The 15,164-nt window shown below is 37.0% G+C and overlaps 2 protein-coding genes across 2 annotated transcripts in view; one reads left to right on the top strand and one right to left on the bottom strand.

Moving 5' to 3' along the window:
- The window catches only part of STAP1 (signal transducing adaptor family member 1), a 28,643-nt gene extending 25,685 nt beyond the window's left edge, over positions 1–2,958 (top strand). The window contains exons 7-8 of the mRNA XM_040238294.1: positions 1,022–1,091; positions 2,371–2,958. Coding sequence (XP_040094228.1) covers positions 1,022–1,091; positions 2,371–2,496 — 196 coding nt within the window. The 3' untranslated portion in view covers positions 2,497–2,958. The remainder of the gene's footprint in view (positions 1–1,021; positions 1,092–2,370) is intronic.
- Positions 2,959–13,281: 10,323 nt separating this feature from the next.
- Positions 13,282–15,164, bottom strand: part of UBA6 (ubiquitin like modifier activating enzyme 6) — a 90,071-nt gene continuing 88,188 nt past the window's right edge. Inside the window, exon 33 of the mRNA XM_040238290.1 lies at positions 13,282–15,081. Within this exon, the coding sequence (XP_040094224.1) occupies positions 14,931–15,081 (151 nt within the window). The 3' untranslated portion in view covers positions 13,282–14,930. The remainder of the gene's footprint in view (positions 15,082–15,164) is intronic.

Raw genomic sequence — 15,164 nt, forward strand, 5'->3', positions numbered from 1 at the left:
ATTAAGAGAAGATCTGGATATTACAGTAGATGAGAGGATAGTTCCTTAAATAGAATTATAGATTAGTTCTAGAGGAATGTGATCTGGAAATGGAGAGAGAAATGATGTAAAAGAACATGGGAGGCTCTGTAGACAAACAATCTGAGGGATAACTTTGCTTGTGCAGCTTCTGTAAACTGGACAGATGTTGAATTAGTTTGTCTTTTAAGCAAATGGAGGTGTAATAAATGCTATTAACTTTTTAACAATGAGAAGTCTTGGTTCTGACACTACTGACATGAATCAAGGGAAACATACTGACTTCTGCTTTCAGTGGAAGTTAGTTCTAGCAAACAGCACTATTATATGTGTTACTAATGCTTTAAAATTCAGTTTTATAAATATTTATTGTGTGCCTAATGCTAGAGTACAAAAATGAATTGAATATCCCTTTTAATATAGAATATATATTTGTGTATGCCTACATAGGACTTTATGTTTTCTACTTTGTAAATTACTAGCATTAAAAAGCCTGAAAGATTTTCAGCTCTTGATTCCTTTTTTCATCTCAGTTATTCTTTCTCATTCATCCAGTCAATGACCCAGGTTTCCTTTATCCCAAGTGTATAAATGGGCTTCCCAGGTGGCGCTAGTGCTAAGAACTCGGCTGCCAATGTAGGAGACATAAAAGATGTGGGTTCAATCCCTAGGTTGAGAAGATCTCCTGGAAGAGGGCATGGCAACCCATTCCAGTATTCTTGTCTGGAGAATCCCATGGATAGCAGAGCTTCGTGGGCTACAGTCCATAGGGTTGTAAAGAATCAGACACAACTGAATCAGCTTAACACACAGAACACTAGTGTATAACACCCTAAAAAAAGAGACACAGGAAATGGTGAATAAAACCCCCCACCCCTTTTTGGCCAAACTAGAATCATGGGAACATAATTTTTTACTGTTCAGGTGATATTTTATACTCACTTTAGTTTGATTTGACCCTGTTTTATACTCAAATGGAGATGAACTTCTTTTGGTTTTTCAGCCTGCCAAGAATCAAGCACTACAAGGTGATGAGTATAGGGAAAAACTACACTATTGAATTGGAAAAGCCTGTAAGTAGCTATTCCCTTGTTGTTGATTTTCTTCTGCTCCCTTCCAAACACCTACCTTATAGAATTCAAAGTAAGGTGGAAAAGCAGACTCTCTGCCTAGGAGCACAGTGCTGTGAAAAACAGCCATGTTAAGAGGCACTAAAGGTGGCACACATCCAGGGTGAGAAGCGAGATGCAAGAGGAGGTGTAAGAGGCAATGTAGAAGACCATCTTCTATCAATTCTTGCCATTTCTTTCTCTAAAAATCTTTTTTGATACAATTGTCTCAAGGAGACAAAAACATTTTTTACCATCTATTTTACATTCTCCAATTAGAAGTATATAGTATTCCTATATGCTTATTTCTAACAGGAAAAGAAAAATCTTTGTGTCTGCTCCTTTAATAGCTACCATGCAGAAGTTCAGAAATTCCCCTTTTAAAAGTAACAAGTAGTGAAGAAAGGATTGTTCTCTTCTACCCCAACTGACATATAGTATTATCACCATTCAGTACTATGTTAGGCACAGAACCAAATGCTCTACACACAACACCTAATTTAAGTTTGATCACTACCCTGAGTCAGCACCTATTATACAGGTGGAAAAACTGGTATCTACACTGGTTTCAGCCAATGAGAATGAAGTAGTGTGGCCTGCAGTCTAGGATGCTGGGGAAACAGTATCTCTGATGTTAGGCTGCAGTGGTGGGAATTACCCTGTTACAATGAGATATTAAAATACTAAGATTTCTGGCTTCAAAGGGGTCTTTAGTTTCAAGGAGAAGAAACCAATTTTCTTAAGACTAACTTAAGCAAAAAAAAAAAAAGAGAGAGAGAGAGAGAGAGAATATAGAAAACTCATAGCATGACCAGAAGGCTAGGAAACCTTTAGGGACTAGGAAGCAGTTACTTGTATTAAGCATCATCTGATTAGGAATCTGCTTTCTTGTTCTTCTACTCAAGGTCAAATTGCAGGAGAGGAGCTTTTTGGGCCTAACTTCAGTCACACTCTCATGCAACAACTGGGAAGGATCAGAGTATCCAATTATTGGCCACCAAACTGTATACAACAGGAAAGGGGTAACTTCTTAATAGGGAAGAAGATATGCTTGTTAAGGAGAAATAAAATTCATGAATAGGTAAAATCTTGAACATTCAGTAAGCTACTGAAGTGAGGAACTGACATGATTTCCTGGAGGATAGGAAATACATAGTAATCTCCACTAAATTTCATTTGAGCTTTCTCTTACTCTGTCATTAACACAGGCAACATTGAGACTTCTCTTCCTCTCTTTATACAGGTAACACTCCCAAATCTTTTCAGTGTCATTGATTATTTTGTGACGGAGACGCGAGGAAATTTACGACCATTTATATATTCAGCTGATGAAACCCTTGGTATGTTCTTCACTTTACTGTTGTATTAAAAAAAGGAAAACAAAATAACAAAAAACCTATATATGATTTATAATAGCCACCAGGTAGGATTATAGTCTACTATAGTATAGTATTAATAATATAGTATTAATCCTATAACACTATAGGATTAAAGTCTATGGTCTGTTATATTCTGGTAGATACAGTATAGGTCCACTCTGGAGAAAAAAAACCCTGAGGCATATATTGTAACTACTAGCTTCATTCCATCATTCTATTTAGCTTTATCAAATAAGTTTGATAAGAAGAAAACCATACAGTCATGGAAACCGAATGGAATTTAAAGGTATGGTCTGTCAATAGTGTCAGATGCTTGAGACAGATGAAAATGAATGATTATTAAGGGGGAACTTGGGATTGGTCATTAGACATAGATGACTTGAGAGAGAAGTCTTGTTCTACTGTAAAGGCAGAAGGCAGTGTGCAAGATAACAAGGACTGAGTGGGTGGCAAAGAACTAGAGATAAAGATTGTAGTTAGGATCAGCTACAGAATTTGTGGGGCCACTTGTTGATAAGTTATTAAGAATTTCAAAGCAGTGGCAGCAGACTGTTAAACCAAGCATGGGACCCAGTGCCAGTGCACAGTTCATGTGACCACAAGGCTGGCCCAGTTTTTGGCAATGCAGGGCAGGCTGGATATGACAGTTTCTTTCCATCCTTTTAAACCATTCCTGGTGCACATAATCACTTGACAAGCTGTAAGCAGCAGAGAAAAACATAGCTCGTTTGGATTCAGTTATCAAAACAAACTCCTGTTTCTACAGATTATGAGGCAAAACAACTTGGTTTGGTTACCTGCATCAGGGCGTATCTGGAAAGTCTACTAATTAAAAAGACAGTCAAGTTTAAAAGTCCAAGTTTTAAAACATGGGTATGACTCTTGTAATGACAAATAGTTTTAAAAAACTCAGAGTCTGAAGGAACTTTAGAAAATTACCCAGTAGTGTCTCATTCTATATAGGAATCAATACAAAAAACATTTCTAAGATGTGACCATTCAACTTGTTTGCAAATTCCTAATGAAGCTGTCTCAAGAATTTTTGAGGCAGCATAGTTCACTTTTGGTTAGCTCTCATTTTAGAGCATTTTTTCTGACTATTAAGTCTGAAACATTCTCCCTTTGATTTATACATATTAATCTGACTTTTTACTTTAAAACGACACATGGTTTTAAAAAACCCATCCCAGTATCCCTCTATCCTCTATAAATTATTGGTCCCGTTAGCTCTCTCCCCTCATCTTTGACCTTCTCTATCTTGCAATATAACCACAAATGAAGAACATGTTATTATAGATATGATGGCATAATACATTACCTGGACTCTATATAAGAAAATACCACCTAGCAAAAATCTCTGGGAATGTGCTATTAATGTGTTTTTCTTTTCTTTTTTTCCTCCAGAGACAAAAGGATTTCCTGTGACATCTTTAAAATAATTTTTTAAAAGGTGGGGGAGGCTGGGGAATCCAAACGTTTTTTTTTTTTTTTCTCCATGGATGATATTGTGTCAGCTATCTAATGCTATGTAACAAACCACCCCTAAAACATGGTGATTATATCAATGACCACTTTATTTACTCACAATTCTGCACATCAGCAACTTGGATTCGATTCAGTTGGGCAGTTCTTCTGCTAGCATCTTGATGTCATTTGTAGGACTATAACCAGCTGGTGGCTTGACTGGAGCTGGATGGTCTAAGTTGGCTTCATTCACACATCTGGTGCTGGTGGTCAGCTGGGCCTGGCTGAACCATTCTCTTCATGTGGTCTCTAATCCTAAAGGTTAGCCCACATTCTCTCATGTGAGAACTCAGAGCATTTAAAGAGAGAAGGATAGCTGCATGTCCTTGGGCTAGGAATTCTTAGTGATGAGAATTAAGTATGGCTCTCTTGGAGCTTTCATTATAGGAGAAACTGTGAATTGAATAAATAATCCGAAGTGTGATATATCTTATATACAAGGATTATTTTTCTTCCTTTAAAAATTTTAATTTGCATGCAATAAAATTAAATTTTTGGTGTATAGTTCTGTGAATTCTGACTATCATCACCACAATCAAGATACAGAAAGTTCCATCACCTCAAAAAATGCCCTATGTCCTTTCTTTTTAGTCAATTCTTCTCAGACACAGTCCCTGGCAACTACTGATCTGTTTTCCATTCCTATAGTTCAGCATTTTTCCAGAATGTCATATAAATGGTACCACAGTCCAGAATCTTCTAGGACTTCTTTCACTCATTATAATGTCTAGATTCACACAAGTGTTGTGTATTATAGTTCACTCTGCTTTATTTATATACTATCATATTTGTATAGAATAGTATATAAATACAGGGGAAAATGTCACTGTAGGGAGGTACCAGTTTGCTCATCCATTAACCAACTTAAATATATTAGGGTCATTTCCAGTTCTGGGCAATTATTAAGCTACATAAATATTTGTACACAGATTTTTGTGTGAATATAAGTCTTTATTTCACTTTGAAAAAATATCTAGGAATGAAATTACTGGGTCAAATGATACATGTATGTCTAACTTTATAAGAAACTGTAAAACTCTTTTCACAGGTGGTCCTACCTTTTTATACCTCTACCATCAATGTCTGAGAGCTCTGGTTGCATCCTTGCCAGCACTTCATCTTATCTTTAAATTTGTAGTGGTATCTCTGTGGTTATAATATGCATTTCCCTAATGATTAATGATGTTGAGTATTTTTTCATGTGTTATTTGCCATTCATGTAATCTAATTTGGCAAAATATACACTTAATTATTTTGACCATATTTTTATTGGGTTATTTGTTTGTTTTGACAGCTCTGTTCATATTCTGAATACAAGCCCCTTGTCAGATAAATGATATGCAAATATTTCATTTTGTTTTTCATTCCTTTAAAACCATCTTTTGCAGAGCAGAAGCCCATCAACTTTTGCTTCTGTGGATTGCACTTTTTTATGTTATATCTGACACATTTTTGCCTAGCTTAAAATTACAGACTGTTTTCCTTCCAACTAACCTTGGAAGTTGTACAGTTACATATGCTGCTTTCTGTAGTATTACTTGAGCCAGTCATAAATTCTTGTTTCAAAGTAACTGAAAATATTCTGTCTCTTGATGGTTGGTTGCAAGGTTCTAAGAGAAAATCACATGAGCAGGCAAATATCACTGTGGCCATCTTTGGAAATTATCATCTTCCAAAATGTAAATATGATGATTAACTTTAGTCAGACTTAATCTGAATACACATGTTGCAATACAGAGTTAATCATTAAAAGATAAAATTCACTAAATTAGTAAAGAAAAAAATACGTATAATTCATGAAAAGAAAAACCATATTATTATATTAAGAAAGAATTTAAGGGCAGGAATTAGTTAAATAGGTTTTGTGAGAATTGAAAATGTCAGCAATGGACATAATTACTAAGGGGAAGATGACAGGATTATTAGAACCTGGAAATCTAGAAAAAACACCCTAAAGAGAGGCAGAAAAAAAGTAGAGCCTGGGAACCAACCACAACTACTGGAAGAAAAGCCATTACTTAGGTGATAAACTGATGACCAGGAACCAAATGCCAATAGTCAAAATCTCTTCTCCCTTTCTCCAGCTTTCCAGCCTCCTGCTAGTGTCCCCTATTTGTGGAACCTAAGGGAAGCAAGATGATGAAGGACAAATAGGGTTTACAAAGTTCTAGAATACAGAAGGCTATCTAGAATTGAGAGACAACTGTTTAATAATACCTGGCATACACAGAAATTTTAACAGTAAACAAATTTTAAAAAGCAATAGAGAAAAACCATAGAACAAGCCAGATAAAAATTAAATCCCCCCCAAATAAAATGTCAGAAATAAATTAGTCATTATATTAAATGTAAGTAGCCCATAGTGTTCCACTTTACAGACAAAGAATATCAAGTTGGATTACCCACACTTTATGCTGGAAATAAAGAAACACTCTCCTAAAAAACCTAAGAGTTGAAGAGGAACAACGCCTAGTGAAAATTTTTAAATAAAGTGGGCTGAGTAATTTGGATTAACATTCTCACTTGAAAATATTTAGGAAAGTTGGACAAATTGTATTTGAAAAAGTATTGGATATCAGAAAGCTAAGTCAGTGAATAATTATCAGGCTAGTATCTGGGAGAAAATAGAAGTTCATAAAGGAAATGAATTCTTCATCTGTGAACACTTGTACCCTGGGAGCTTTCATAGATTTTTAAAGGTCACTGAGAAGTTGAGCAAAGCTAAAACATTCAAAGGATTCAAAGGTAGAATGTAGTACCAGCAAAGAGGTGGGGGCTCTGGCTCTGGTAACCCCAGTCCACAATAGCAAGTTTGAAGAAGTTTTGAACTAAGGATTAACAGGAAGTAGGGGTACTAGTACAGTCAGCTCAGCTCTGAGTCACATGGGTATGACTCAGAAAAATCTCAGTTCCTGAAATTGTGTCAAAAAGATCCTGAATTACTAGTGCCTAAGTGCTTACCATGGAGAAGGCAATGACAACCCACTCCAGTACTCTTGCCTGCAAAATCCCATGAATGGAGGAGCCTGGTAGGCCGCAGTCCAGGGGGTCGCTAAGAGTCAGCCACGACTTGAGCGATTTCACTTTCACTTTTCACTTTCATTCATTGGAAAAGGAAATGGCAACCCATTCCAATATTCTTGCCTGGAGAATCCCAGGGACAGAGGAGCCTAGTGGGCTGCCGTCTATGGGGTTGCAGAGAGTCGGACACAACTGAAGCGACTTAGCAGCAGCAGCAGCAGCAGCAAGTGCTTACCAAAGTATATGAAAAGTCTTTGGAAGATGAATGTATCATGTTAGGAATCAAACTGCAGTTGATCTTTGAACAACATGGGAATTAGGCACCAATCTACTGCACAGTTGAAAATCTGCCTATGAGTTTACAGTCTGTCCTCTATAACTGAGGTTCCATTTCCATGGATCGTAAGATACTGTAGTATGTATTTTGTGGAGGGACTAAAGAGCCTCTTGATGAGGGTGAAAGAGGAGAGTGAAAAAGCTGGCTTAAAAGTCAACATTCAAAAAACTAAGATCATAGCACCCAGTTCCATCACTTCATGGCAAATAGATGGGGAAAAAGTGGAAATGGGGAAAAAGTTTTACTTTCTTGGGACCAAAATCACTGTGGACAGTGATTTGGATTAACATTCTTCATCTGTGAGCACTTGTACCATGGGAGCTTTCATAGATTTTTTAAAAGTCACTGAGAAGCTGAGCAAAGCTAAAACATTCAAAGAATTCAAAGGTAGAATGTAGTACCAGCAGCCATGAAATTAAAAGACGTTTGCTCCTTGGAAGAAAAGCTATTAAAAATCTAGACAGTGTATTAAAAGGCAGAAACATCACTTTGCCAATAAAGATCTGTATAGTTAAAGCTATGGCTTTTCTAATAGTCATGTATGGATGTGAGAGTTGGATCATAAAGAAGGCTGAGTGCTGAAGAATTGATGCTTTCGAATTGTGGTGCTGGAGAAGATCTTGAGAGTCCCTTGGGCAGCAAGGAAATCAAACCAGTCAATCCTAAAGGAAATCAACCATGAATATTCATTGGAAGGACTGCTGCTGAAGCTTCAACACTTTGGCCACCTGATGCAAAGAGCCGACTCACTGGAAAAGACTGATGCTGGGAAAGATTGAGGGCAGGTGGAGATGGGGCAACAGAGGATGAGTTGGCTGGATGGCATCACCGACTCAATGGATCCAAGTTTGAGCAAACTCTGGGAAACAGTGAAGGACAGGGAAGTCTGGTATGCTGCAGTCTGCATGCTAAGTTGCTTCAGTTATGTCCGACTCTGTGCAACCCTATGGACTTAGCCCATCAGGCTCCTCTGTCCATGGGATTCTTCAGGCAAGAATAATGGAGTGGGTTGCCATGCCCTTCTCCAGGAGATCTTCCCGACCCAGGGTCTCCTGCATTGTAGGTGGATTCTTTACCATTGAAGCCACTAGAGAAGCCCACGCTGCAGTCTATGGGGTTGCAAAGAGCCAGACATGACTTAGCGACTAAACAACAACAAGATATATTTAGTGAAAAAAATCTCCACATAAGTGGGCCCATTCAGTTCAAACTGTGTTGTTCAAGACCTACAAGCAGGTCTTCAAATATAATATTGGCCCTGGTGGCTCAGACGGTAAAGCGTCTGCCTGCAATGAGGGAGACCCGGGTTCAATTCCTGGGTCGGGAAGATCCCCTGGAGAAGGATATGGCAATCCACTCCAGCACTCTTGCCTGGAAAATCCCATGGACAGAGGAGCCTGATAGGCTACAGTCCATGGGGTCGCAAAGAGTCAGACACGACTGAGCGACTTCACTCTCACTTCATATAAAGGGAAAGATAACCACACATACAAAAACACAAGATAATGAGAATTAGCAGAAACAAGCATAGAGCACCCAAGAGAGCTTCATATTTGAGAATTATTAAACACAGACTGAAGGAGATCAGCCCTGGGATTTCTTTGGAAGGAATGATGCTGAAGCTGAAACTCCAGTACTTTGGCCATTTCATGCGAAGAGCTGACTCCCTAGAAAAGACTCTGATGCTGGAAGGGATTGGGGGCAGGAGGAGAAGGGGACGACAGAGGATGAGATGGCTGGATGGCATCACTGACTTGATGGACGTGAGTCTGAGTGAACTCCGGGAGTTGGCGATGGACAAGGAGGCCTGGCGTGCTGCGATTCACGGGGTCGCAAAGAGTCAGACATGACTGAGCGACTGAACTGAACTGAACTGAACTGAAACACAGACTATTAAATAATAATGCTTTCCATGTCCAGTTAGATGAAAGATATAAAATTGCAGCAGGACAATTAGAAACTGTGATGTGCTGGGTATGCATATTTGAAATTAGAAATTTGAGAACTAAAAATACAAAGGGCTAAAAATAAGCAAGATGCATTACAAAACATAAGTCAGGAAGATTTGTTCCACCAAGTATCAAAAATAATATATCAGCTATAGTGATGAAGACAGTATACCAGCACAGGGATAGAAAATGAACAAAAAATACAGCAAGATATATACGGATATGACACATGACTTTGGTGGCACTGAAGAAAAGAACAGACTTCGGTAAATGGTGATGAGGTACTTCCTAGGATATAGAAAAGTAGTTTCTCATACATTAAAAACTTAAAGTATGGAAGCTTTAGAAGATAGTACAGATGAGTATCTTTTAACTTTGTGGCTTCAGAGAACAATTTTTAAAAATTCACAAAAAACTCTAGCCTTAAACAAAAAATTTGATATTCTTCAGTAGATAACCATTAAAAAATTCTTTATATCAAAGAACATCATAAGAGAGGGAAAGGCAAGCCAGAGTGGGAAAAAAATATTTGCAGTTATATAGCCAACCAAGAGATGGGAATACCAGACCACCTGACCTATCTTTTGAGAAATCTGTATCCAGGTCAGAAAGCAACAGTTAGAACTGGACATGGAACAACAGACTGGTTCCAAATAGGGAAAGAAGTATGTCAAGGCTGTATACTGTCACCCTGCTTATTTAACTTATATGCAGAGTACATCATGCAAAATACCAGGCTGGATGAAGCACAAGCTGGAATCAAGACTGCTGGGAGAAATATCAATAACCTCAGACATGCAGATGACACACCCTTATGGCAGAAAGTGAAGAACTAAAGAGCCCCTTGATGAAAGTGAATGAGGAGAGTGAAAAAATTGGCTTAAAGCTCAACATTCAGAAAACTAAGATCATGGCATGTGGTTCCATCACTTCATGGCAAATAGATGGGGAAAGGGGCAGACTTTATTTTGGGGGGCTCCAAAATCACTGCAGATGATGAGTGCAGCCATGAAATTAAAAGATGCTTGCTCCTTGGAATAAAAGTTATGGCCAACCTAGACAGCATATTAAAAAGCAGAGACATTACTTTGCTAACAAAGGTCCGTCTAGTCAAGGCTATAGTTTTTGCAGTAGTCATGTATGGATGTGAGAGTTGCACTATAAAGAAAACTGAGCGCAGAATAATTGATGCTTTTGAACTGTGGTGTTGGAGAAGACTTCTGAGAGTCCCTTGGATTGCAAGAAGATCCAACCAGTCCATCCTAAAGGAGATCAGTCCTGAGTGTTCACTGGAAGGACTGATGCTGAAGCTGAAACTCCAATACTTTGGCCATCTGATATGAAGAACTGACTCTCTGGAAAAGACCTTGATGGCAGGAAAAATTGAAGGTGGGAGGAGAAGGGGACAGCAGAGGATGAAATGGTTGGATGGCATCACCGACTCAATGGACATGAGTTTGGGTAAACTGGGAGCTGGTGATAGACAGGGAGGCCTGGCATGCTGCAGTCCATGGGGTTGCAAATAGTCAGACATGACTGAGCGACTGAACTGAACTGGGCCAACTAAGAACAGGATATATAATGTTCTTTAATGAATCAAAGAAGAAAAAAAATCTTCCAACACAAGCAAAAAAATGGGCAAAAGAATTTAAAAGTCACTTCACAAAAAAGAAAGAGTGGCCAGCAAACATATAAAAATGTACTCAATTTCACAAGCAACTAGGGAAATGCAGAGTAAAACTTCAACGAGATATAATTGCACATTCAAAATATTGGCAAAATTAAAAACAAAACAAAACAGAACAAAAGAAAAACCTGTTAACACCGGAGCTGAGCAAAGTGGAAAAGCATGACATGCTCAGGAAAAATTTTGTTTTAATCTCATAAAATTTAAGATGTAAATATCCTACGATCAAGGACCATTCCTAGGCATACAGAGCTTAGTTGCACCAGGCAAAGGAACAGGCTACCCACTCCAGTATTCTTGGGCTTCCCTCGTGGCTCAGATGGTAAAGAATCTGCCTACAAGGCAGAAAACCTAGGTTTGAACCCTGGGTTGGGAAGATACCCTGGAGAAGGGAATGACTACCCACTCCAGTATTCTTGCCTGGGTAATTCCAAGGACAGAGGAGCCTGGCGGGCTACAGTCCATGGGGTCACAAAGAGTCAGACATGACCGAGAGACTTTGATACATAAAATAATGTTCACTGTGCAACTGTGATCCCTCTTCCCCCAAAACCCACTGTCCACAGTCAACAGAATGAATAAAGTGTTACATTAATGTAAACGTAAATTATACATCATGATGATGAAAGAAGTTGTTACAAGCAACAACATGGATGAATCCTATATTGAATGAAAGAAGAATCCCATCTTGAAGGAAAATATATACTAATTCTATTTACATAAATTAAAAGACCATCAAAAGTAAACAGTATTGTTTAGGTAAAAACATAGGAGGAAACATTATAAATATAAACAAAGACACAGTTATCACAAAAGGTAGCATAGTGCTAATTGCTAGAGGGTATGTGTGGGGAAGCTGGTTGTGAATGGGAAGGGACTATAAACGGGAGTTTCTGGGCTGCTGTCAATGTTGTATTGATTTGAGAGTTTTGTTATACAACTAGTTACTTTAAAATTATTCCCAAAATTGTGTATTTGTATCTTATGTACTGTTTTGAATATGTATATACACACAAATGTGTATATATATGAATACATATAAATTTCTTAAATAAAGAAAGCTAACACATGGCAAGAAAAACAAATTATCGACTGGTTACTTACTGGGACACCCAAGACTGCAACTTCCTGATTTATGTTTTGAATTTGTTAGAAGTAAAATAGTTAAAGCAATATCTAATGACTGTATACTAAATGGTTATGTATTTACAATCATAATGAAATTTCTGATAATATTCACTGCAGTTGAAAGGTATTAGGTAAAGAGATTTTTCTCCCCCCTCAAGATCTCACTTTATTATTACAAACTAGTGAACTCTAAACACTGCTGACATTTTTTTATGCTTTACCACTGGCGCCATCAGGGAGTATCATATTACACAAAAAATAAAAATACACATCTACATCCAACTTCTACCTTTGGGACAATTTAGAGGAACTTATACATTAGTAACACACTGCTCTGAACTCTATAAAGTAACGAATGGGCTTTAGAAATCCCTGACCAACAGTCTGGGATTTACCAGATCTTCCCCCTCAATTGTTTTAACAGAATTTCCAGGAGCCAAAAGCACTTGGAAGTAATGTCCCTCCACATCCAGTGAGTGCTGTATCTCCATGACTGCACAACCTGAAAACTAGGAAACACCAAAGCAATACTACTCATAAAATGAATAGTAAAACTGGAATCTCCAGAGTCAACTGCAGAACAGGATTTACAAAGATAATGTCAAATTTCTTGATTATTTTTAGTAAGTAAAAAACCACTCAGCGGCACTGTACAAAATAAAATCATTAATTTTTGCACCTAGTATTTCAATCACCAGCAGTGGATCTCATGGTACAGAAATAAAACAATGAAAGAAAAAAAACCTGTCATTAAATTCATGTTGTCTTTCCAGTTTAGCAGAACTGAATAGAAGAAATAAACAGCAATACTGTTACCCATAGGAAAAAAAAAGCAATGACAAAATGGTTTCACATTTAATCATAAAATGAACTTAAATCTTTGTTGATTGTATTTATATCTGCTAAAGCACTGATCTCCAGAAATAAGAATTGATAGCCAGGTTCTGTTCTAAATTTACTTCTGAAGAGATGTAGAGATTTATGGTTCTGTTCTAAATTTACTTCTGAAGAGATGTAGAGATTTATATAGAGTAAGTAAGACACTAGATCATAGTTGAGAATTATTGAATGGCTACCGAGAAAGTATCAGTTGCTGTCGTAGAGTACAAAACAAAAAAGTGGAACAAACTTCTTATAGGAAAGTTCTTTTATTAGTGCTAGCCTCTAATGTTCCAAGCCACAGAGCTTTGATATTCCTGAATTCAATTTTAAGTAATATTAATTTTAAGCACTGTGTTCACAATATACATGAAGTGAGAGAGAAGGATATGATGAACCAAAATTAATTGCTTATTTCAAAGGTAGTCAGTTCCTTTAGACTCATCCTGTCCACTTATCCTTGCCTCCAATGCAGATTACCCTTTAATCATACAAACTCAACCTCCATTCCAATATATTTTCCCAATGGGATGATGCTTTTACAAAAGAATCAAATAATATACCTGGTTGACTAAACTATATACAGGTGGAATAAAAGGAAAGGTAAGGCGGGAATAGAAAAAGATATCAAATTGGATTAATACTGATGTGAATCAAGTTTTTAATTTATCAAAGTATTTATTAATGGTCTGAACAGAAAAACAAGAGGAAAAGCAGCTAGAAGGAAATGACATTTTGTGGTTACAAAATGCCAATTGCTTTAGGACACATATCACTGGAAGTAAAAGAAACACTTGCTGTTTTCACTGAGTTTACAGTGTTGAGTATACTTTACGTTATTTTAATGAAAGCATTTCTATGAATACCTGCAATAGCTCCTAGCAGAAAACAGAAAGTTTCTATCAATAAAGATCTAAAAAAATAAATTTTTATCTTTGTCAACTCCCTTTCTGGGAATGTGGAATTAAATAATACATTTCCCTTTAAAATAAAAAAAATTGTTTTTCTGTCCATTTGTTTGCTGGAAGAAAAAAAAAATCAAGACTCAACTAGTGATAATTTTTTAATTTCTACTTTTCATCTACTTCTAAGGACACTCCATTTACAAAACCTTTTAGTCTTATATACTATGACAGGTAGGTTTAGAATTCCAAATAAATAAAATAGCCACATTAGAAGGCATACTGATGAATCAAATGACCAACCATATTTATCTGTTCGCATTTGTGGATTCTCTAAAAGGGCTGTCAAGAGTTCACACAGTATTGTTAACATTTAGTTCCGGTTAACACGTGCCATCATGACTTACGACACTGATGCTGTCAACAAAGATCCTGATTTTGGAGAGACAGTGATATAGCAAACTCTGGTAAAATGAGCAGAGGTAACATTTGTACAGTTCTAAATGTCTACTCTTTATCCACTGCTACTATCCCCTCCTCTGTTGATGTTAAATTCAAAGCCTCATCTTGAGAGGTACTATTTGAAGAGAAAAATGGGCCTCAAATACTAAACAACAACAACAATTTATAAAATGAGATTAAACATTTTGGATAATTACATTTGTAACTTTCAATTTCTTGTTTTATCTCTTCTAGTCTTGGATATGTAATTTTTCCTTCGTTTCATCCAAAGAAGTTAATACACAATTTTTTGGTAAGCATTATAAAATGGCATTCCAGTTCAAAGTTGCTTGTGATCACATCCACATATGAAGCACAACACGAGTGTATATACTATGCTTCAAAATCCTTTACAATTCTTCACTGTACTTTCTTTTTTTACTGATGGTTCCCTTAAATTAAGGCTTTATCAAAGAGAGAAATCCATAGCATTTTGAGCTGACTTTTTTAGTTCCTGAATTAAGTGCATTCTTTCCAAAATCAAGTAGTCTTAAATTTAAGACAACTTCTGTTCATCAGTGTCATGACTAAAGTAGTATCTTACTGGAGGTCCAGGTAAATCTTCATCTCCATCAGCATCTGGAGCAAACGACACAGTAAGATCCACATATTTCTTTTCAGCAGAAGGTTTCACAAGTTTATGCATTCTAAGAAAAATAAGCAAGGACAAATAATTTGGTAAAGTCTGTAAAATGAAAGAGAGATTCAAAAAATCTGATCTTGTTTAAAT

Source organism: Oryx dammah, unplaced genomic scaffold (assembly GCF_014754425.2).
Source record: "Oryx dammah isolate SB20612 unplaced genomic scaffold, SCBI_Odam_1.1 HiC_scaffold_3, whole genome shotgun sequence".
NCBI classification, from domain to species: Eukaryota; Metazoa; Chordata; class Mammalia; order Artiodactyla; family Bovidae; genus Oryx; species Oryx dammah.